At 50.3% G+C, this 16,710-nt stretch overlaps 8 protein-coding genes across 8 annotated transcripts; 4 read left to right on the top strand and 4 right to left on the bottom strand.

Moving 5' to 3' along the window:
• Positions 1-338: 338 nt before the first annotated feature.
• On the top strand, positions 339-748 carry ALT_6843 (LITAF-like zinc ribbon domain-containing protein; the record flags this gene model as incomplete). Its single annotated transcript, XM_033560944.2, has 2 exons — positions 339-363; positions 426-748. 2 exons carry the CDS (start codon positions 339-341, stop codon positions 746-748), a joined length of 348 nt encoding a protein of 115 aa, XP_033416835.2.
• Positions 749-1,166: 418 nt separating this feature from the next.
• Positions 1,167-2,084, bottom strand: ALT_6842 (uncharacterized protein; the record flags this gene model as incomplete). The annotated part of the gene is made up of 1 exon (XM_033560945.2): positions 1,167-2,084. One exon carries the CDS (start codon positions 2,082-2,084, stop codon positions 1,167-1,169), a length of 918 nt encoding a protein of 305 aa, XP_033416836.2.
• Positions 2,085-4,219: 2,135 nt separating this feature from the next.
• On the bottom strand, positions 4,220-5,319 carry ALT_6841 (zinc-binding alcohol dehydrogenase family protein; the record flags this gene model as incomplete). Its single annotated transcript, XM_033560946.1, has 2 exons — positions 4,220-5,157; positions 5,205-5,319. 2 exons carry the CDS (start codon positions 5,317-5,319, stop codon positions 4,220-4,222), a joined length of 1,053 nt encoding a protein of 350 aa, XP_033416837.1.
• A 551-nt stretch (positions 5,320-5,870) lies between these two features.
• ALT_6840 (uncharacterized protein) lies at positions 5,871-6,575 on the top strand (the record flags this gene model as incomplete). Its single annotated transcript, XM_033560947.1, has 1 exon — positions 5,871-6,575. One exon carries the CDS (start codon positions 5,871-5,873, stop codon positions 6,573-6,575), a length of 705 nt encoding a protein of 234 aa, XP_033416838.1.
• A 249-nt stretch (positions 6,576-6,824) lies between these two features.
• Positions 6,825-8,039, top strand: ALT_6839 (uncharacterized protein; the record flags this gene model as incomplete). Its single annotated transcript, XM_033560948.1, has 1 exon — positions 6,825-8,039. One exon carries the CDS (start codon positions 6,825-6,827, stop codon positions 8,037-8,039), a length of 1,215 nt encoding a protein of 404 aa, XP_033416839.1.
• A 200-nt stretch (positions 8,040-8,239) lies between these two features.
• Positions 8,240-9,024, bottom strand: ALT_6838 (cytochrome b561 domain-containing protein; the record flags this gene model as incomplete). Its single annotated transcript, XM_033560949.1, has 3 exons — positions 8,240-8,553; positions 8,663-8,866; positions 8,931-9,024. 3 exons carry the CDS (start codon positions 9,022-9,024, stop codon positions 8,240-8,242), a joined length of 612 nt encoding a protein of 203 aa, XP_033416840.1.
• A 2,205-nt stretch (positions 9,025-11,229) lies between these two features.
• On the bottom strand, positions 11,230-12,926 carry ALT_6837 (MFS transporter; the record flags this gene model as incomplete). The annotated part of the gene is made up of 2 exons (XM_033560950.2): positions 11,230-12,522; positions 12,576-12,926. The coding sequence occupies 2 exons, from the start codon at positions 12,924-12,926 to the stop codon at positions 11,230-11,232; spliced, it is 1,644 nt and encodes a 547-aa protein (XP_033416841.2).
• A 1,264-nt stretch (positions 12,927-14,190) lies between these two features.
• On the top strand, positions 14,191-14,814 carry ALT_6836 (uncharacterized protein; the record flags this gene model as incomplete). The annotated part of the gene is made up of 1 exon (XM_089600140.1): positions 14,191-14,814. The coding sequence occupies one exon, from the start codon at positions 14,191-14,193 to the stop codon at positions 14,812-14,814; it is 624 nt and encodes a 207-aa protein (XP_089455602.1).
• Positions 14,815-16,710: the final 1,896 nt, after the last annotated feature.

Genomic DNA, 16,710 nt, shown 5'->3' with positions numbered 1-16,710 from the left:
CTGGCCCCACAATCACAGCCTTGCCGATCCCGTACAGCCTCAACGCAAAGCCTCCAAGCTCCAGTCCGCAAATGACATTGGCAGACCAGTCTCGTGAAGCGCTTCTTCCAAGGCCCCAAGCCTCGTATTGTGGACACTCACCTTCTGCCACAAGTACAGGGCTAACAGCGATCACAATGCGCCCGATGACTTTACGGAACATGAGCGAGGGCGTTACTGTTAGGTAGAACCTAGTTATATATAGACCCTCTCTGTCGTATATAAAAGATGTCCATGCCCACGAGCTCCAGCTGAGCAAACCATCACCTAAAACAATCATACCACTCAATCAAATCACCATGGACGCCGAAAAAATCAACTCCAGTACGTTTCGTCTGACCTCTCATTCCATTGACGAACTGTAACTAACAGAATCATGATATCAGCCCCTGTGCCAGCCTACGAGCAACACCCCAGCCCAGAAGCCCACCATGCACAGGCCGCGCCGATAGTCGCAGCCCCCCCAAACGCACACATGCAGCCTCTATCCCCCCTCCCCAAAGACTACTCCCAGCAGCAACAACAGTTCGCGCACCCCCCCGCGCCGGAATACTACGCCGCAGCGCCCGGGATGGGCCACCCAAGCGGGTACAACACCGCGACGCCGCTGCACGCGCTGCAGCGCGGGCCGACGCCTGTTGACTGTCCTGTCTGCGGACACCGGGAGATGACGCGCGCGGAGGCGCATTCGGGGAATACCACGCAGTAAGCACCCCCCGACCCGCTCTGTAGAGGAAAAGGGCTAATGTGGGATATAGTGGATGGGCGGCGGTGCTGTGCTGCTGTTTCTGTCTCGGGTGTATACCCTACCTGATGTCGTCGCTGAAGGACGTGGACCATTACTGTGGGAAGTGTGGGGTGATGTTGGCGACATGGCATAATAGTGGGCGGGTGGATGTGCATCATGCGGTTAGGAATTAGGTGTCTTAGTTGTTAGTTTGAGCTGTGTGTGTTTTGTATTTATGATACCAGAAAATATAGTTTTTTTGTTGTTCTTTTTTTGAATTTGAATCATGCGACCGTCGTCGCGTTCTCAATAAAGCAAGGCCCAACACCAACACCAGGTATCATTAATGCGAATGCGAATGCGAACGCTACTATATACAAAATTCGACCCGATCAATCAATCAAGCAGCCTCATAAATCGGCCTCTTGATATCACTCGTCCCATCCATCTCGTGCACCTGTCGACTATTGCTCAGTTCCGCCTCCGCCCCGTTGCCGGGTAACTCAACGAACTTGGAGCCTGCGTATGCGCGCGGATGTCCATGCCCATGCGCATACGCCTGGGACATCTCCATCTCGGCGAGTTCCTGCTTGTGCGGAACGATGTATGCTGGCGCTGGTGGCCCGGCTGTATCGTTCGTCGAGACGAGGCCTAGTGGTGAGCCCGGTGGGAATTGCGGTGTTTGTGGGGATGCCGAGCGCGGGTCGGTCTCGGGCTGGGCTGGCTTGCGGTTGCGTCTTCCGAAGAAGAAGAAGAGGGCGGCTATGATACCGAGGGCGGCGATGGCGCCGATGACGATTCCGGCGATGGCGCCGCCGGAGATGGAGGAGGAGGACGGGGATGGGGATGGGGTCGGTGTGGTTGATGCCGCTGCGGAGGTGGCTGATTGGGATTCTGCTGCTGTGGTTGTTACGGCGGTGGAGGTGGGAGTTGTTGATGTAGACGAGGTTGTCGTACTCTTCGAGGTGGTCGACGGGAAAATGATGCTGACGGACTCTGCGGGCATGGGGAAGACGTCAAAGGCGGGGAGGTCGCGGCTGGCGTCCTGACGCCAGACCCTGCCGTCACAGGCGTAGCCGGCGATTTGGGTGCATTCCGCGTCCTTGTAGAAGTGCATGCACCATTTTCCCTCCGGATCCCAGGCAAAGGGTTGGCCTTTTTGGTGCCAGATCCGCGTGCAGTTTTCGGCCTTGTTCTCATTGATGATGGTGGCGCCGGCGGTCGAGTTGCGCCATGTCAGGGTCCACGCCGAGGTCAGTGGTGTCAGGGCGAGAGCACCGATCGCGAGGGGGAATATCCTCGATGAGAGAGGTGCCATGGTGATGTGAGGGTCGCACAGCACACAGCACGGCAGTATGGAGTCAAGACGGTGATTCTCCTCAAGTGGGGAGCGGCATGTTTAAATGCATGGCAGTATGTGTGGTGGATCGGAGCCTCACGACGCTAGGGGGCGCGATCTCGTATAAAATGTATGACCACCGGGATGATTCCACGAAGAGCCGGGATGGAAGGGTCGTTGGCAATGCTTACTGGCGCAAACTGGATGACAGATGATCGTTTACTCCATCAGGGGTTGAAGATCCATGCCCTGTGGTGCAACTTGGGCATGCAGCGGGAGTCCAGATGGCGCAAATGGAAACAGTCAGGAAGGATCAAGCTGAGGAAGGGAGCCAATCGAAGGTAAGCAGTGTGCCTGGGCTCCGACTCATTTCCATTCTCAACAAAGCGGATTGTTGATCAATGTCCGTGGACGCGTTAATTGGTGCCTCATGGCCCGAATACGAGGTCAGGGACGTAGCGCAGAGTTAGCTCCTTAGCAGCGGATACCGATATCTTCGAGCCAGGAAGAATCATGAATGATACTGAACGAGATGATATTGAAGAATGCATTGTGGTGTTTGATGATTTGAGATGATACTTTCTCATAACGAATGACAGTGAGCGAAGAGTAAAAGAAGGGATGAGGTTGGTAGATTCAGTGTAACGCGATGACATGCTCGGATCGTGAGAATGCCAATGCTTGGCGCGCCCTTAGTGCAGCCATCAAGACCAGAAATGGGGCCATTTCGAAGGATGAAACTGTCGAGTATGGGGATTCGAGGAAATTAATCGGGAAATGGCATCTGCACATGATAGATATTTATATCCATCGCTTGACCCAAATACGAGTTCACGATTTCTAAGTAACCAGGGCGCGTTTCCTCTGGCCTATGTTCCTGATCCCTTTAGGTGCACATACAGAGGGCAGTGAGCATTACAAACGAGTGCTGACGTCAAGAGCTGTAATTCATACTATCTTCTGCTTCCCTACCTAATAATGCCTATCAGTCCATGATAATGATAACGAGGATGATCCAGTGGTGACGCAGACGGAATAAGGGATCCACAGAGGTACATTGGCCTTTGCACGGATTAAGAGAGGTACATATACGTATTTCGAACAGAACAGTGATATTTCTCTCAAATGGTCATATTGCTGATATTGACAGACCCAGCTGCTCCCTCATGTAGAGAAGATATTGCCTGTCTATGAACTATGGAGAATGAGTATAGAATGGATAAGGGAGATCGACGTGGGGTTGTGGGGTGCCGGAGCTTGGCGGATAGAGCTCCATCTCGATAGAGGACAGTAGAGCTCCTGTAGAGAGCTAGCTCATGCTGCAATTGAACGTAGGGAATACATCTCGAGCTGATCGGAAGCAATCATGTCCAATTGTCACCATGATGGATGACAACGCAGGGATATCCTCCGTCGATTAGCTTTCTGGTCCCTTTGCTCATAGACCAAGTCAAGGTTGCACTGTTGATATCACCACGTCATTGCTAACCTGGCACCTATCCATCTTCCGATGCTCCCGATACTCTAGCATTTTCTCATTCTCTCGCCTGTCGACTGCCTTTGTTCTCCCAGGTCACATCTTCATCTGAGGCAGAATCATCCCGACAGTGACCGACAGTCATTGTTCTGTCTTCTCGTCCTCAGCTTCACACCAGCCGATCCGTAAGTAGGTCGATTGAGCTCGTGGTCAAGAAGAAACTGACACGAACGACGACAGACAATGGCTGCAATCGCACTCCGCGAGTCGCATATCCACCACCTAGCCAAACGGCGCAACTGGGCCAGCGAGAACCCCGGGGTTATTCTGGTCTTCTGCATTGTCTTCATTGTCGGAGTCGGGATCATTAGTCTCTTCGTGTATCGAAGATGGATGGCACGAAAGGCGAGGTTGGCATCGCTCGAGGTGGAGGAAACCAAATAGGTTGATCGGGCAAGAGATGGCTCATGGAGGAGATCAACAATCATTTTTATTGCTTTGATGCTGGATTGGCATGTCCATCGTCTTTCAAGAACACCCTCTCCGATTGTCTGAGTGTGAACTATGCTAGACATCTAAGACTGTCGTGGTAGCAAGAGGCAGCTTAATAATAATCACATTCAACTCAGCACAATCCTCAAACATTGGGATGGACTTGCACCTTCATCCCTCCCATATCCCGATACTCATCCAGCGCAGCATTGATCTGATCCGCATCCAACCCCTCAATAACCCGAAATTTGCTCGGTCTGATAACCCCCTCCTTCAACCACCCCGTAATCCTCTCCCAGAACAGCTTCGTAAAACCATCCGGATGAGTAGCACACGAACCTCTGATAAACCGCCTCTCATATCCCGCCCGCTTCTCCCCAATCTTTGCACTATCAACCTCCCCAACCGCCGGCGCAAGCGTCACCAACGTCCCGCGCCTCGAGTCCGAAAGCACCGCAACCCCCAGCTCCTGCTTCGGTCCGAAATTGAACGCATCAAGCGCATAGACGAGCTCATCGCCCACGATGTCCCGTACCTGGGAAAGAACATCGTCCGCATGCCGATCAACCACATGCGTAGCCCCAATCCCCCTCAGCTCTTCCTCCGTTCGTAACCCAGCCACTGCGACAACGACCCCAAACCCTAGCCACTTGGCAAACTGGATCGCGTACCGGCCGCAGTTCGTCGCCGCGCCGATAACCACTAGCTTCTGCGATGCGTAGTCAAAGTCGACCCCGCTGTCGGGCAGGGGCAAGCCGAATCCACCCTCGGAGAAAAACACCACGAAGCCCGTGGCGACGTTGACGGGGATCGTGGCGGCCTCGTCATCCGAGAGACCGGTGTCGGTTACTCGGGCGGCATACTTGATGTCCACCAGGGCGTACTGCTGCAGCCCGTTGAAGTCGTTAAGGACTTGGTTGAGTGGGAGCCGGCTCTGCGCGAAGATGTGTTCGCCGAGGGCGAAGTGGGTGGTTGTGTCTGGTCCGATGGCGATGATTTCGCCGGCGAGATCGTGCGCCGGGATGTAAGGCGTAGCTGTTACGAAGAGACCGCGATCGCGCGATTTCTGGTCGTGGGGATTTACTGTCAATGGTTAGTTTGTACGGTGCAATGGAGGAGAGGAGGCGTACGGCCGACAGAGGTGAGTTTGATGAGGAGCTCGCCCTTGCCCGGTTGGGGGATGGGTCGGTCAACCTCGACCAGACGCTGGCCGATTTCCGGGAGGATTAGGGCTTTTTGCGACATGATGCTAAGGAAGCCTGTCTGTTGGATATTGAGGTGGTGTCGTTGACGCCATGGTGTTGATTGTACTTATACCATTCTCCTCGTATGCGAGCTGCGAGCTGCGAGCTGCAACTACAGTCAGCATGATGATTATTGTCTACCTGAGAATGGATATTCTCCTTCATTTACAGTCAGAAAACCTTGGCAGAACACTTGATCAACTCGGATTGAGAGGAATATCGAGTCCTGACTCATTTGGTTGCGTATCAAATATCTGACATGTCTGACATGGCTGATTCAAGCTTCAACGGCCGCAAGCCCACCCATCAAGTCAGACGCAGCAGTCAGCCTTATTGAATATTTAGACAGCATATTTCCCGAGATAATAATTGATGGATCTTAGTAAGATGGACTGTCCGGAAATGTCATGCATTATTGGCCACCCGAAGTCTATCCTGATGCGACTGACAGCTCCATGACACATTCTCCCGAACCATGACTACACCTCTTACCCTCCACCATCGCACCAGCACAGTATGGTATAGCTTCTTAACCATAATCATAATATCACCATGTCCCTCTTATCCCTCCTCATTCTCAGTGTCATCCTCACCTCAGCTTACTTCTACGTCTCCCATCGTTCCCTGGCTTCCCGCATCCACCCCGTCTTCCATACCGGCACTCTCCCCAAATCCATCTCTTCCTCTATCCTGTCCATTCCACCCGCCGTCTACACAAAAGAATACTTTTCCCTTCATAATTATGCCTCACGATCCGTTCCGCGCCATCTCCTTCCATCACACGATCTCCCCGCTCTCTTTGTTCTGCTCCTCCGCCGCAACTTGACTGTCTTCTCGCACTTCCCCAAAGCCTGGAAACAAAGATCAACCTGCTCCAGGGCACTGAGTAGGACCTTTCGCTCGTCCTATATACAATCCTTAGACTTCAACGAAGGCGACATTGTCTGCAAAGTCTACCGGGTTCTAGTCCGGAAGCCAGACCGGGTTGAATTCGACGTGGACATGGAAGAGTGTGACGGGCGGTGGGTGCTCCGGTACTGGAAGGAGGGCGAGGACGTCGTCTTCTGCAGTGAGACAATTAGCTGGCGACCGACTGAGACAGAGACCCCCATGCCGGGGGAGAATCGCATGCTGCGATTCATCCATGAGACAATGGCGTGGTGGTTGTTGGATTCGGGGGTGCGGTATCTGATGGATCTTGATGGGGAGTCGGGGCCGGAGGAGGAAGAGGCAGAGGATAAAGAGCTGGTCAAGTAGTCTTTGATGGTGTCTCATACCTGTATGACTGATGTGCCAGCTGATTGATGGGAGTGTAAAAAGAACAAAGAGTACAAGGGCTTTGTGTCCGCCAAGGCCAGAGTCTCATCGCGACAATAGCCCATTAAAAGTGCTTTGCTTTCGATGTGGTGCTGATGTCTCCGATGCATGTCTCACCTGTGTGTATATAAACACATCGAATCGAGCTATGGCATCGACATCCCATCACCATCACCATCGCTTTTCGCAATGTGTCGATATATCTTCCACCACTATACCCGCTGCGGCCACATCGCCAACTTCGATTTCCATAGCTGCGTCGAGGTTACCAATCTGCTGCGCGGATTATCCCAGCCCGGCTCGAATTCGCCCGATCCAACCTGTACCAACGTCAAGGTTGAGCACGACTTGTGCTCCACTAAGATAGAGGTCTACTGTCTGCAGTGTGAACTTGACTTTCAGCGCTTGACCCAAGGCACTGAAGGAGCTGTTCACGACATCCCGGACTACATTCAAATTGAAGGAATCGACAACCCAGAACCCGTCATCTCCATCAAGATGCAGTGGCAGGTTCCTAGGTCCCGAAAGCGCGGTTTCAACGAGGCCTTTCTAGATCTTGACCTCGATGGCGACCACAAGTCTGATAGCAGCAATGGCACTACGGTTCAGCCCAGCACCATTGCCAATGCGTCAACCCTCACTTCCTCCGAGCTATGGCATGGCTTTTTTGACGTCCCGCTGAACGCCCAAGACCACGACGCTGCAGACGCAGACAAGGTTGACTGCGGTCTCCACCCGGCCAAGAGACGTAATGACTCCATCTCTGAAGACTACGTGGTGATCGGTACTGACATCGTCACCACCCAGGCAGAACGACTTACTAGCGCAGCCAACCACGAGGAAGGCTCGGACTCGGACGACTTCTACAGCCTGTGGCTGTCTGACTCGGACTCGGACGATGGCGACACAGAAGACACCACCGCATCCCTCAAACGCCAGTTGGAAAGCTTCACTTTCCTAAACTACCGATCTACACCTCGAAGCCCTGATATCCCTTGTTCACCTCGTACCCGTACCCGTCCTCGTCCTGACCCGTTGCCTCTGTACGTGGGTTTTCCCGGTCAACCGCCGGAAAGGTCGCCTAGGACCCTTCGGCCTTCGTCTAGGGAGAATTATCTTGATGCGAGAACGGACCTGCAGTCGCCTTTATTTGATGGGTTTCCGGGTATTCTTCCAGATGAGGATGAGTTGGGCCTGCGGTCGCCTGGTCTTGTGAGTTTCCCGCGTATTGTGACTGAAGATGTTGATGAGGAGGAGAAGGAGAAAGAGACAGGGGAAGAGAAGGTAGAGAAGGGGAGATCGACTGGTACAGTGCTGGGTCTTCGTGGTTCGAGTTTGGCTTCCGGTTCTGGGTACGCTGCTTCTCTGTTGAAGGGGCTGAATATTACCATGTCGAGGAAGTGAATTGTCTTTTTTTGCTTCAGTTTCTCTGTTTTTGATTTGTTTTGCTATTTTTGCTATTTGCACTTTTGCTATACAGAATTCACAAGGGCTCGACAACAACTGTAGTCATTTCCGCTGTATAATCCGTGGGAGAGACCGATTCCAAAGCATGAAGGTCACCGAAAGCAGTGAACCTCAGTAGATAACAAGTGGACATCCACCTACTCCACCGTCCCCAGCAATTCTACATTCTCAACTTCCTTTCTCCCATTCCCCCTCCGTCTAAGACGATAGACAACCCAAGCCAAGTACATCGCACCACACACCCCAGCAACAACCCCATACGCGATTTTTCCCCCATGAGTATTATCCGCAAGCCGAAGCCCTAGTCCGCCATTGACCATACCAAGGATGATCAAAATCCTGCCCAACCAAACATGTACAGGGGCAAGAGCCGTGCGCGTCTTCTTCCGGATATAAATCCAGTGGTGGATGACACCCAGGAACGGCTGGATGAGCATGAGGACCACGATGACTGTTCCGAAGATAGTGTGGGCGTTGTTATGTAGCTAAAAAGTTATTGAATTGAACATGTATTGCTAGATGATGGCTTACTCAGTCTAGTATTTTCCCCACACGAATACCGGTTGCCAGTCCGCCGAGCATAAGAGCCCATCCTGTGAGTTGGATGCCGAAATGAAGCCAAACGGCATGTTTGGACTTGACAAGACGAAGTACTGTAGCGCCGAGAGGGAAGATGAGGATGAAAGCCACGCTCATCAGGATTCCGTATGCTTTGGCGTAGGAGGGTACGAGGTGGAGATCTTGATATAGGATGGTAGCTGAAGCTGGTCGGGCAATTATCGCTGCATAGTAATTACTAGCATGCTGAGCAAGGAACGCTGTACATACCCAGGATCGAGTATAGGTATGCCGTACGAGTTAATTTGTTATCCATCTTGTTGCTCTTGGTAGAGAAGAGAGACTGGTCTACTGTGCCGTTCATGATGAAGAACAGCGGTATCAATATTTATATTATTGCTCGTGTCTTCTGCTTTGTGTTTACTATACTATTGTTGATGAACAAACCGTAGTAAGAACAAGTGCGTATATTCCAAGCAAATATCCAACCAATCATCAGCCAAAAATATACAAAGACCGAGAAATGCGAGGGATAGGCACTGATTCGTCCCCCCACGCATTTCACCGTTAGGGTTCGGATGAGGTAAGGACAGGAAATCTGGGATATTTTGCTTGTAGAGCCAGACGCAGCTCCCATTCTCAACCCTGCATTCGAGCACCTGCAGCGGGTTGAAGTTATAAATGAAGTGCAAGTACTCGCTGGGTTTCAAGTTAGAATTAGTGGGAGAGCTTCTGTAGAAGAAAGGAGCCCAGTTTTTCTCTACCAGCTTTCTTTCCTCTCCATGAATTGTCAATGGTGTTAGAAAATGGGAGTAAGGCTTGAAAATCCACATTGTCCGAGGGTTCCCCGTGACATTCATCATCATGTTGAAAATAATGATCCCCTCGACGCCTTGGACGTCTTCTTCCAAGATAATCCGAGGATCCTCGGGGCCAAAAAAGCTGCCATCCTCCCACCATATTGTAGGTATATCAAAAAACAACAGAAAGGTGGTCTTCTTCCCATACCACTCAATGGTATAGTTTTCCAAATGTCTCTATTGCTCATCAAATATTCTACCCCTTAAGAAGTTTATTGTAGGCCATGAGGTGCCAGGCCTTGTGTATACCACGCATAAAGTAAGAAGATACACTTTTAGCTCAGGAAGCCATACCCCTGAGCCCATAAATTAGGACAAACAGCTCTCTAATACTTTCTTAAGCTGGGAAGGGTCTGTGCTATTCTCCTTATATCTATTAGTAGCCTAAACCATCGGATGGAAAGTGAGACAGTCAGCCTCTCTATCAACTATGCATATCACCTTGGGCTACAATCAGTACTGGTGGTGCACAATAGTAACATGCAAAGGGCCTTCTGAAGTTGTGGTTTCTACGCAACGTTAATTCCCCACAACGCCACTGTACTGTATACCTTGCCTAGCACCAGCGTAATGAAGCACATGCTACTCTGCAGGTCGAACGAGAAGTAAACACGTATAGAGTCAACGAGCCGAATTTCTCAATAGCTGGAGTGGCGATACCTAGCCTGGAAGGTACAGAACCGGGTTCCATCCAATAGTTGGCTAGTGATGAGGCAAACCCTGCCAGACTTCCTAACCAGTTCGCTTCATCAGCTTGTGGTGCCTGTTAAACGGGTCTGGATATTGCGCGGACATGTCGTTTTCGTGCTATATCTTATCATCGATTCTTTGGTAGCTTAAGAGCATCTGCTGAGAGTCATAGTACCGGTTAGACCGCGTCAAGAAGAGATGGACATTTTAGAATGTACATGCTGTGCTCATGCGGTTAGACGTCTCAAGATTGGATCCATGAAGTCACTGATATTGAACCGTTTGGAAAATAGATCCAGAAATGGAAATGTCCTCCCAGATTATTGAAATACCGTTAGGCGGGCATACACCTATTTTGTACTATGGATTTGGTTACTTCATTAAAACAAAAGCCGTAACAATCTTAATTGGTTTCAAACCCATGAGAAAACCCAGGGGTGAACAAAAAGTTTGCCTGATAATTCCAAATCATGGGACCAAATTCAATCTGCAGGGCTCAGGCAAGTTCAAGAATCTGCATAATAAGGCTTTTTAATGACTTCCCTGCTGAATACCCCAAACTGTGTCGAACTCGGACTATGAATTCGAGATTCAAAATCGTCACAAATCTGAAAGCTAGCAATATACAGAATTGGCCATTCTATCATCTGGGTTGTTGTCTACGTTGCCTTTCCTGCGCAGAGGTTCATAAAGCCACGTGATTTCGGTTTGGAATACATTTCTCAATTTAAGTCTATCAGGGAATACTCGGCAGGCTTGTCCTTTTGCATAAAAGCAACAATAACCCTGAAATGGGAGTCTTGTCACCAAAATAGCCAAGGGGTGCCGAGGATAGTAGCGATCATCGATGACCAAAGGTCAACCTTGTTCCACTTATATTCGAGGACCAAGCGGTTATTGGCCTGCTAGGCATTGGAGTGCTTTTCTCTGTAGGTAAGTGTGCGGCCCATAAAGCGAGCAGTCTGTGTAGAGGCAATGGACGACGTCCAGCTGTCTATATGCCGAACAGTTGGGAGCTTTTAGACTGGTTCAGCGGAAGTAGTCCCAGTGAGGATAGAAGCGGCCGTACTATCGACAGCCGTCTCTTCCGCAATGGAAGTAGCTTTTGCCTGCTCCTGGATCTTCCGCATGAAGGCGTCGGATTCTGCAGCAAACTTGCAGCGTTTGCGTATGGTGGGGCCGAACTTGTAGAACAGAAATGGGAAGGGCACACAGGCGAGAGCAAGAAAAGCTGGTATCGAAGAGGCCCAATGTATTCCCAGGTTGTGATACATATAGGTAGTGAAAAGGGGGAACGATGCGCCGAAGAGTGAGCGCAGGACGGAGTTGGCAGCCAGGACGGAGGCTGCAAAGATGGTATAAGCGTCAATCAAATAATTCATGATGCCCAAGAACACCAACACCATTCCAAAGCCAAATGGTACACCGGCTGCAATACTGGCCATCCAATGAATTGACGGATAGTTTGTCCAGGCGAACCAAAAAAGTCCAACTGGGATAGCAACGGAAGCTGGTAAGCAAGGGTGGAGGCGAGCTTCGGGAGGTGCGAAGCCACCATTCTCCTCCTCAACCCTCACAAATCGCTTGTTATCCACCATGGAATAAACCACAGCGATCAGCATTCCAATCATAACACCCAAGAAAGCGAGACCACCGACGCCCTGATTCCAGCCACGGCCCTCTTGGTAAACAATAGGGAAGGCACCGAACATCATGTACAAGGTGCCATAAACAATTGCCATGTACAATGATAGTAGGAATACAATAGGCTCCCGAAATAAAAGAATCCAGGGGCGGGACAATGCTAGCTGAAACGACGCCTTAAAGGAGATATCTCCCTGCTCAATGTCAGTCTTGCTCCTGTAAACCTTTCCAGTAATCCTGGAAAGCTTCTCTGCGCGGCGACGCAGCAGCACAGGAGCATACGTCTCAGGAAGAAAAAGACTGCCAATAATCCATACAGCGCCCGAGAAGATTGCAAGAAATCCCATAACCCACTTCCAGCCCTCAGTCATTCCCAAGAAGCCCCCGATGATAGGACCAATCACGGGGCCAAGGAAAGGCGCGGAGGCGAAAAGAGTCATAGCCATGCCTCTCTGTTTAGCAGGAAACATGTCGGCGATAACACCACCGGCATTGGTGAGTGGTGACGACCCAAATGATCCGGCGAGAAATCGAAGAACTATCAGCGTCCAAGCGTTTTTAGAACCACACATTCCGGCATTAAAAGCCGTGAGGAGCGCGTAAGTCCCGATGAAGAGGATCTGGCGTCCGAATAGCTCACTTAGAGGAGCCCAAAGAAAAGGGCCAATCTGTCAGAGGAAGAAGTTAGTGCTAGCTTCGATAGAGGTTAAAGAGGAATTACAGCAAATCCCAGGACAAAAAGCGAAACTCCCAAGGTCGCCACTTCGCTGCCGATGCCAAATTCCTGCTGGATTTCCTCAACGCCCCCCGTGTAAGCTGATGATACTAGGGTAACAGCCAATGTGGCAATAGCCACTAGAATTGTATATGACCATTTTCTTGCTTCAGTAAAGTTCATAGGGTTGCGCGGGTCATCCGGTATCCATGTCACGACGTAGGGGTCTTCGTCTGTCCCTGAGCCACTGTAAGGGTAACTGAGGACAGGTTGAGTCACTACTCCTTGGTCAAAGAGTAGGCGCCAGAATGAAATTTTTGCCATAGTCGAAGGCTCTATCTTCTCATCATCTGCCATGTTCCCAAGCTGATGAACCAAGTAGAGTGCGAATGCCTCCTTTTGATGCGTGAGGATAACAAGATAGGCGACGATAGAACAGGTTAATCCTTTCGACTTTTGGACAGTCCTTCGCTGTTTTCAGAAGGCCAAAGATTGAAGAGTCAGATTCTCGAGTGAATACGCTTGGATTTTGAAGAGATACCCGAGAGGTTTCTAATATATCAATGCCAAAATGAAGAATGTACCCTTGGATTTATGAATTTTTTCTACCCACCTTTCGCCCTAGGTTTGTTCTCTCAATTCTCGACCAGTTATTGTATCTCGGTGCCTGGGCCGAATTCACATTATCGCGCATAAGGAGACTCCTATGAAGGAGACGTCATGAATAAGTTGCCCCCATGTTGTAGGTAAGTTCTAAGCCCATGCAATAAGGCCCAGCTCCATGTTTGGCGAATTAGAGACAAACCTGATCATTGAAACAATTCAGACAGATTCCAAGGGCACAAAATTTGTGCACGTTGTAGCATAAGCGCCAATGGTGGGTCAAAGCTCCTGGTAAGATCCGCCATGCGATTAGTAGTAACTATGTTATGTATTATAGAAGTATTATGTTCAATTCATTATCCACGGATATTCGGCATCTCTGACGAAATTCTACACTTTCAAGCCGAGATCAGGCTTGTGTCATTATCCCGTTGGACACAATCGTATCTCTTATGATCTATAGTTCAGTCGCCTGGATATGATTGGCATCATAGTATCCTAAAGTAGCTGAGTATTTCCTGGAATCATTGACTTTGCATTCGATGGCACTGCCGGCTATGGCTGCTCTTCATTGTTTCGGCCCGACCTTCTCTGCGGCATTTAAATCACCAACTCGGCCTTCGACTATGTTTCCATAGGGCCATTTGACTTTGTAATTGCTATACATACCTGTCAGCCATACATACCACTGTTATTACCACTGTGTACTATTCTACGAGATGTCTCCCAAAAACTCCTCTTCCGCGTCCACCAATATCGCTCGCAAGCGCGTCGACAAAGCTTGTAATCGCTGTCGCTCGAAAAAAACTAAGGTGCGCAAATGGATATGGGTTACCTACGCAGACCTAGCACTGACCGGGTCAGTGTGATAGTGGTAAGCCGTGTTGTCGATGTCGCGCCGATAATGCCATCTGCATTTTAAGCGAGCGCAAGAAAGCCCATGACAAAGTGTACCCTAAGGGGTGAGCTGCTCTTACCCCGTAAGAGGCGATTCGTTAATAACAGCAGCTACGTCAAAATGCTCGAGCAACAACACATCTGGCTGGTCGCTGGTTTGCGGCAACTCTATCGCCGCGCCCTCAACGGCCAGGGATGGCCCAGCGGCCGGCTGAGATGCCAAGCCAACGGCCACCCGCTGACCCACGACCTCCTCACCTGCCTCGGTGTCCTAGACCATTCCAGAGGCGAAGGCTTCGAGGTGGACGCCCTTGTGATGTATCATGAACTGTGTAAGCAGGACGCCCCGGCCTCCGCCCAGCACCAAGAGTGCTCCGACTCCAGCTCTGACTCTGCGCACTTATTGAGCCTAGCCTGCCGCTTCGTCAACCCTTTGGCTCAGCAGATGACCGTGCCACAGTCGAAACATAGCCCCGGTACCAGCGTCAGGTCGCAGTCAGGCTTGTCGACATTGTTCGGTGGTCCTCAGCTCACTATGACTGGTGTAGTGAATCCAGTGGTGCTGCAGGAGCCGCTATCACCATGGCAACAGTGGTCTGACAGTGAGTACTGCAGGCTTGAGCAGATCGAGGTGATGGGGCTGTCGGATTTTGAGAATGTCTTATCTGAGGACGAAGCTGTCAGTGATGAGTGTGCCGTTCACGGCCACTCAGCTGCACACCATATACAGTTTTTTGAATATTAGCTGCAGAAATCCAAAGGCTTTGTAAACAACAACGGACCGGACGTCACGTCCATGCAGTTACCCTACGTGTGAATGTTACGCAGGAGAGGTTGCTGTCGGAGAGAATTCTATGTGTCTTACCAAAGCCTATGGGGACCTGGACCTGGAAATGAAGTCCTACAGAGTTAACATGATATTCTAAAATGGTTAGGTGAGGTCCTAAACCAGTCATTGAAGGCCCTTATGCTCAGGAACGGGCCTGTTTTCGGCTGGTCGATAAACGCGTAGTCCAATAGGTGCTCACGGTTTATTGATCCTGAACAGGCATAAGTTATTGAGTCTGGTGCTCCATCTATCGCCTTCAATTTTACTAACGGACCGCTCCGCGGCGGGATGCGCAAGGTTATGTAGTTTTCCCATGATCTGATAGAGCCGGTTATTAATGGCTCTTTTCTTTATAATGCCAAGTGAGTTCCAGCACTCTTCGATGGTCGGCCCCTCGGCCAGCTTTATAAATATATGAACGTATACCCACCTTTATTAACGAGCTAGCCCAAATACCTTTAGGTATGAAAATGCTGACTCCGAAAACCTTCTTGACCGTTCAGAGATTCAGTACCTCGACGGTAATTATGTGAGGGCCGAACTTCATAAGTAGACCAAGCTCCCCGATTCGATAGGTATAGATTACGCACGTGTATCGATATCCTTGGAGATGTCCGTGAGAGGCCTGGGCCTTTATCAGCAAGCTCGTATTCTGATTGAAAGAGGGCAGGTTAAGACCTAGAGCTCACGTGTAAAGTGTATCAGAAGAATCTCAGGCGGTCATCGTTTCGAGTTTCAGTCGCCATGTTGGAAGGCAGCACTGTAATCCTGCCCACATCGGCACTCAGGGCCAGGGGGCTATCGGGATTGGCAGTAGACCGTATCATTAGTAATATTTATGCATTGGAGAAGAACCTCCGCTATGTCTTGGTGGCGGTAAGCTCGAACCGTTTCCTTGCGGTCGAGGGCTAGGTCGTCGTGTCTGTAGAGTCGCAGGAAAAAAAGTAAAAAAAAAGAGGGTCAAAGCAGCAATGACCAGAGGCGACTTGAGGATATCCTCGGCGCCCACCTGCAAGAATTGCCCGCGTATACCTGCGGCGTTCGTAATGTATTCTCAGAGTGCTGGTGACCATGTTTATGGTTGCTGACGACGCCTGTTTCAACAAATTATTGCAGATAATATCTATAATCCATGCGTATCCTCTAGTACCCAATACTGATAATCCACAGGATTTGAATGTCCGCACGCAGATTGAGGCGATCTGCGTGAAGATCTGCTGCCGGGAAGGAACCCTACTGGGGTCTTTATGCATTACAACATTGGCACAGTGATCTCTGGTGTTGCATAAAGTCATTATCCATAGCTTGTGAAGGGGTGACGAATCGAACTGCTGCATATGGGCCAGGCTGTGTCTGCTCAGACGGCCTAGCTAGGCTCAAGGATGCAGCAAGCAAGAAAGTGACGTGGCTCGGAAATGCAGACTGCAATATTCGCTCAATGCAGAGGGGCAAGGCTATTGCCAAGTTTAAGCACCGGACCCCACCTTCTGTCCTATTCTGTGCCAGTTATGGTGGCCGGACAATGTCCCACCAGGCCAGGATGTAGTAGTTGCACACCACCAGGGGTCCTAGCGGGTCTAGTGTACGCATGTGCTCTGTAAACACAACCAGCAGCATGATCAACTGTCAGAGGCATAGTTACTTTGTTACATTGCTGTGCCTTCCCATCTGATATATGCAGACCAAGATGCCCAACCCTATCTCTGGATCTATGTAAGTATAATGTTTGCGGAAAGGTGTATCATGCATAATTAAGCGCATAATCTGTGAGAACTCTGCATAACTAAATAATGCCAGGAGAGTCAGTAATGC

Source organism: Aspergillus lentulus, assembly GCF_001445615.1.
Source record: "Aspergillus lentulus DNA, contig: Alt12, strain: IFM 54703, whole genome shotgun sequence".
NCBI classification, from domain to species: Eukaryota; Fungi; Ascomycota; class Eurotiomycetes; order Eurotiales; family Aspergillaceae; genus Aspergillus; species Aspergillus lentulus.
The sequence above is the reverse complement of the archived record's forward strand: the minus strand, read 5'-3'. Positions and strand labels throughout refer to the sequence as shown.